Source organism: Tupaia chinensis, unplaced genomic scaffold (genome assembly GCF_000334495.1).
Source record: "Tupaia chinensis unplaced genomic scaffold, TupChi_1.0 Scaffold000369_1, whole genome shotgun sequence".
Taxonomy (NCBI): Eukaryota; Metazoa; Chordata; class Mammalia; order Scandentia; family Tupaiidae; genus Tupaia; species Tupaia belangeri.
The window spans coordinates 1,963,043-1,969,468 of NW_006159866.1; the positions used below are offsets into that span (position 1 = coordinate 1,963,043).

Here is a 6,426-nt window from a genome sequence, read left to right on the forward strand (position 1 = left end):
CACGAAGGCGTAATTCACTGTTGGGTGCTGTTAACTGGGTTGGACCTGGTTGTCTGACTGGGCCTGACAGAAACCAGCAGTAATCTGAGCGTAGGCCCGAGAGGGCCGAGAGCGCGTGCTCAGAACAGGGGGTGCTCCACAGCTGAAGCCCGTGACATTGCTCCTCTGTCACAGAGGACCACAGAGCAGCTCAGGGAGGCGGTGCACCTCTTGCCTCGGTGCTTTCTGGACCACAGTTCCTCCCCTGGGGGCCTTACCTCTTCGCCCTCGACCTGCAGGTGGGGGCCTGAGCACTGGCTATGTGGGGCCTTATCTGAGGTGAGCCCTCGACCTGCAGGTGGGAGCCTGAGCACTGGCTATGAAGGGCCTTCTCTGAGATGAGCTCCGCTTCTAGGGAGAACACCGTGGTTTAAAGAGGGAGTCCGTGGCCTGGAGGGCTGGGAGGAGATCACAGCATGACTGAGCTCTGTAGAAGGTGCTTTTCTTCCTCTCTCATATACATGCATACAATGCTATCATAAATTTAACGAGAAAGAAAAAGAAAGCGGGGGAGGGAAGGAGGAAGAATCTCTCAATCTGTGTTCTTCCTTAGGAAAACGGACAAGACTGGAAACCGGCAACTCCTCTCTGCAGTCCGACTTCAACAACTAATAGTAGCACCACTTTCCTGTGGTCACTTTATGGCAGAGGAGAAAACACTGGCTGGGAGCTGAAAAGCAGCCCTGCTGCAAAGCCCCACGTGAGCCAGAGCAGTCGTGGCACCTTCCTGGGTCTCGGCTGCATCTTGGGACTCAGGGGAAAGTGGGGACTGATGACGCGGACTAGCTGTAACCTCCATAGTTCTATCTGCCCTTGTTCACTGCCAGAGGGAAAAAGCACCCGCCGCTCCTCCTTGTCCGTCCTGCTGGGACCTGAGGCGCACACATGCACGTGCCTGGCAATTTCTCTAGCCACGGGGGGGCCGGGATCTGAACCATAGTTGGCCATGTGGGATCTGGCTTCCTGAACCACTAGGCCCCAGGCTGGCCCCACTTGCCTTTTCTGGAAGCCTTGTCTTTGAGATGCCACGTACCAGGATCAGCAAATGACATAATGGTTACATCACTGGACTCCATGTAGTCAACCACAGTTTGAGTCCCAGACCAGGCAGCTTAAAACTCAGGTCAGGTGCGTGTGCATGCATGCCCAAAATCCTGAGAGAAGAACTGAGGGGAAGGGATGCGGCGTGGCCGTCCCCGCTGGAGGGTGATTTCTCACTTTCTGTCTCTCTGTCTCTCTACTCCAGCAAGCATACACGCCCTATAGCAAATACCTCTCTACAAAAAAAAAAGATGCCATGTACCCAAGGAACTTCCATTAAAATTCTAATAAATTATCCACAAACAGCTTAGGCTCACTCTGCATCCTGTGTCTTCCCAAGTCCTAATGCCAAATGGGAGACTGTACACATGCAAGGCCCCAACAGAGGACCTTCTGTGAGGCTGAGCCACGCGAGGTGCCGACAGTCGAACCGACACCAAAGCGGCAGGACTGCACAGTCCAACCTGCTAGACGCATATCCACAGCTTCCTAACGAACCCACAAGTAAGCACTCGGACATGCCCGTCTCAGAAACGGGGAACGGAGGCATGGAGACGTCAGGCCTCGCCAAGGGCACGCAGCTAGCAGAGGAGGGGGTTTGGATTCAGGCTCCAGCACCTGGGCCCCTGGGCTGGTGGTCTGAAACAGAACATTTTGCCAGTCTGAATGGAGTAAGAAGAGCTTGAGCACCAGCAGCCCAGACCACATGGAGCTCGGAAGGAGAGAGAGAGGCTTTCACTGCGGCCTCCACTGGGCTGTACCTTTGACTTCGATGGTGGCGTTTGCTTTGGGAGCGCTGACAAAGTGGTATACACAGTGGTACTCGCCTGAGTCCTCAGCTCTGGGTTTACTGATCCTGCAAAGACAAGAAGGAAACCAAGTGAGAAAACAGAGAATGATCGAAATACATAACCAAGGAGAATGAGAGGCAACCCAAGACCCTGCTCTCCAAATCCTGCCCCTTAACACGACTCACCTCCTCCTAACTGAAAGCAAAGCCCCCTTCTGCACGCCCCAGAACATAAGTGCCTCTGCAGGCACCTTACTGGGTGTCAGGGATGCCAAAGTGGAACGGCACGTGGTCCTAACCTAAGACGCTCCACCACCGAGAGGGGCTGCATAATGAAGCAGCACAAAGCACATCTCAGAAGAGGGGACGAAGCTGCGGTTCCGGTCAGATAAAGGAGGAAATGACGCCAGAAACGTGCTTTTCCCGAGAGACCCTACAGAGCTCGCTTTGCTCACCCTGCGCTCCCCACCCTGGCCCTTGGGAGCCCACTTTCTGTAAGCCAACCCAGTCACGGGACCTAGGAGCAGCTCAGGAACCGCCATGGCTGCCCATCTCCCAGCAAGGGCTGGGTCCTGCAGCGTCTGGCCCTCTCGCCTCCCCGCCTGGCCCCACGCCACCGCCCAGCCCTGCTGGTCTCTCCTCGGGTCTGCAGCATGCCGAGACTGCTGCCACTCCAGACCCTCATGAGAGATACTCGCTTATACACGGGGCACTCGTCACGCTTCCTCCACGTGCCGGACCCTTCTCCATCAGGACGTGGCTGCATGGCTTCCTTCCGCCCCACCTGGTGCGAACTGCATTCCCTCCGTGGCACTCTCGTACACGGCCTGTGGTTCTCAGCACTACCCACAACGCGTGACTGCATCCCCACGTGGAAAGGCTCCACTCCCCTGGCGCTCAGTTCTCCACCGAGCACCCAGCCCAGTGCCTGGGACACGGCTGGGGAGTGAATAAATAATGAGCAAACGAAGCGTCACTCCCTCAGACTGAACGCATCCAGACCAAGCCACACGGTGACAGGAGGGACTGTGAGGTGTGTCTGGCAGGAAAAGGACTTCCTCTGACGTAGAGAGTCCATCCGAGCTTTCGTGCCCGAGGGCCAGCCTGATCCCAGCTCAGCACACTCCGGCCTACACACGCACATCCAGAACACGTGTAGGAAGGCTGTGGGTAATCACAGAAAACAGAAACGAGAGCCTCCAGACCAGCCTCTGCTCAGTGCTGGACTCTTGCTTCGTGGTTAAATTTTCCACTGTACCAGGTAATGTCTAAGAAAAAAGTCTCCTAGCCTCAACCACTGGCCGACCCAATGCCTTCATTCATCGTACTGAGTAAGTCCCAGGACTGTCTCTCATATCCAGCGTAATACCCTAAGAGGAGCCATCAAGCCGACGTCTCGGCCCATGGCACAATGGCACACACTGCTCGAGAGAAGCTGGACCTCCTCGTGGGTCTGCAGTGTGAACACCTGGCCCCCCGGCGCACAAGCACGGATGTGCGAGATCCAACATGGAGACATGGGAGAAGGGGATCTAGGCCATCGGGCCCCGTGAGGGTGCTTGGCCTCTCTCACATGCACGCTCACACGCCACCATGAGCGCTTCTCGATCTGACTCACATGCTTCTTCCTTCACCAATATTCTCCCGTCAGGAAAACAGACACAGGTCAGCTGCCCTGAACAAGTGTCCCAGACTTTGAGGGAACAGAGCAGCTATTCAGGTTCAGGGGGACTCCTTGAAAAATACCAGGGAAGATGGCTGAGGCCAGGCCTGTGGGCTCACACCCTCCCCTTAGACAAGCTCCTGGAAAGGAGCTGCAGCCCATGGAAAAGGGGAGGCAGAAGTGGGGTTCTAAAACAGCCTCTATGGCTAACTTACTTGGGAGCCCCAGAGACTCGACAGCTGTTACTCCACAAACTGGGGAATCTCTCAGAAACTACGGTGATGCAGAATACCCCTGGAGAGCTTCAAATATGTGGAGAAGCAAAGAGGAGATATTTTACGAAGTCAGGCTGAAACTTTGTGACGTTGCAGCTCAGAGCTTTGTGGGCACAAGACTGAAGAGAAATGTGCTTTGAGGTCATGGCAAGAGGTACCATAATTATCAAACTGGGGAACCAGCAGCTAGTACAGTGTTTAAGGAGCTGGACCCCCACGTGGCCAACCACAGGTTCAAGTCCTAGAGCCGGTGGCTTGAAAATCATGCCAGGTGCATGTGTGTGCATGCCCAAAATCCTAAGAAAAGAGATTGCAGTGTGGCCATCACTCCTGAGGTGTGCTTTCTGACTTTCCCCCCCCCCCCCCGCCGCAAATACATTTCTATGACAAAACCCTTAATTAAAACAACAACAACAACTGGTAAAAATAATGGATAGGTCAAGAATAAATGCCTTGGGACTAGCAGACAGCATAATGGTTACATCACTGGACTCCCATGTAGTCAGCTGCAGTTTGAGTCTCAGAACTGGCAGTTTAAAACTCACTCAGGTGCATGTGCATGCGTGCCCAAGATCCCAAGAGGAAAGTGAAGGAAAAGGGATTGTGGCGTGGCTATCCTCCCTGCGGGGTGATTTCTCTCTTTGATCTCTGTCTCTCCAGTGAGTGCCCGTGACCTATAGCAAAAATCTCTCTTTAAAAAAAAAAAAAAAAAAAAAGAGGAAATGCTTTTCAAGCCACCCTAGTATTTCATTTTGATTAAACCTTCCCAACTATGAGGACACACCATGAGGCCATCATTCTAATTTTACACCGGAAGACACTGTAGTGGAGCCAGGCAGACTAACAGCAGAAAGCCCTGATAGCAGCCAAGAGGTACCCCTGGCGTCTTAGTTTCCTTGCCTGAGCTGAGGAGGACCTGCAAACACAGCAGAGCGGTTACCCATGCCGGGGGACGACTCCGCCCCCATACCACACCGCACAAGGTCCTGCCACTACTGGGCCACGGGCTGTCCTGCGCTTGCTCCACCGCTCTCTGCTCATGCCCATCAGCCCGCCAAGCAGGATTAGCTGACCCTTTTCTAACCCTTTTCCAAATCAGTTTTCATCCAGGAGCAAACCCCTCTGAAAGATGAGGTGCCGCATGTCCTAGCTATGTCCAAGAGCTCCAACATCTGGGTATCAGCAGATCCCCTTCCTTTCTTCAAAGGGCACTTCCAGGGTAACACCCTCAAACCACTCAAGAGCCCACACACGCTGGTCCAGGGAAGGCGATGGTGGCAGCAAACCCTCCTGAAGTGCACACACAAACCCAGCCATGGGGAGGTCACCGAGGAAGATCCTGCTCTAAGAGCCTGAGCAGACTGTAGTCTGACTTTCCAAACCCAGACTAAGTCAAGGGTCCCGGCATCCTAACGGTAACTCTCCTGTTGACCAGCGCCGTCACACTGAGCTAATTAATTGCCTCCTCGTGCCCTTGGTTTTTCTGTTATCGCAGGGAGCAGACCATCTACGGCTCTGAAACCTGTCTGGTCATCAGAATCATTTGGGAATCTTTTCTAGATTTTTGGGCCTCAACCCAGGCATACTGGATTACTGTCCAGGGGAGGACCAAAGACATCCCGTACCCCTCTCCCATAGCACACCCGTGGACCAGGAATGTCAAGAAAGCTCAGCCACACCCCGTCCCACCTCCCCAAAGCTGCCAGGCCTTCTCACCTGTACTCCATGTTGCTGGCATTCTTCCGAGTGGCAGACAGTTCTACACCGTTCTTGGTCCAGTAGCTGAACGTGAGGGTGTGAGAGCTGGAGGTAAGGTTACACTGCAGGGTGACAGGGAGACCAGAGCCATCTCGAATAATGACCTCTTCGCTGGTGACAATCCTCGGCTCTGCAATAAGAGGCACAGTGATAGGGGCACGAGCCTGCCCTCTGCAGCCCTGGCCTGAGGGTTGGATGGGCAGGAGGGGCAGACTAGAAAAGGGAGGGCAGACAGGACCACATGAGGACTTTCACTTTGCCACTTTGAAGGAAGTCAAGAAAGGAGGAACAATGATTATAAGCAAATGACCACTAGCGCAGACAACAGCTTGAGGACCAGCTGGCCTAGACGTGAGAGAAGGGATGTATTAGGGGCACTGGTGTGGGCAACCACCGCTCACACTTCTGAGCACCACCTTTTAGCATTAAGAACCACCGACCGATTCGGCTTCGCCTTGCAGTGCTGAAGACAAAGGCCGTGTCGTTTATATAACTAACACCCTCCCTGCAGAGCCGCTGAGCCTCGGAACAGTAATAGGTATAATCAGATAATACGTGCATGGCTTTTCCCACACCTAAATCTGTAAAGCCGATGGCAAGCCAGCCGTGCTGTCTTCCACATGGAAGACAGTGTGGAGCCTTGGGGCAAACTTCCTACTGGAAGTTTCTTGCATGTTCCAAATTTTGCTGCGGGAAAATTCTTAAGGAAACATCAGTTCTTCTCTCCAGCTCATATTTATTCCCAAAACAAAAAATGTTTTTTTCAGAACTGCATATGAAAACACATTCCACTCCCGAGGTAAGATAACAGAGTGCAACGTGTGCTGGCCTCACGGGCTCCTCAGGGTTAGGTAAGCTGA

The 6,426-nt window shown here is 53.7% G+C and overlaps 1 protein-coding gene across 2 annotated transcripts in view; it reads right to left on the reverse strand.

Moving 5' to 3' along the window:
* NPTN (neuroplastin) overlaps positions 1 to 6,426 on the reverse strand; it is a 29,345-nt gene that overhangs the window by 18,506 nt on the left and 4,413 nt on the right. For both annotated transcript variants that reach the window (XM_027773772.1, XM_014589688.2), the window contains exons 2-3: positions 5,525 to 5,696; positions 1,842 to 1,936 (exon numbers count right to left, since the gene is read on the reverse strand). In XM_027773772.1, coding sequence (XP_027629573.1) covers positions 1,842 to 1,936; positions 5,525 to 5,696 — 267 coding nt within the window. The remainder of the gene's footprint in view (positions 1 to 1,841; positions 1,937 to 5,524; positions 5,697 to 6,426) is intronic.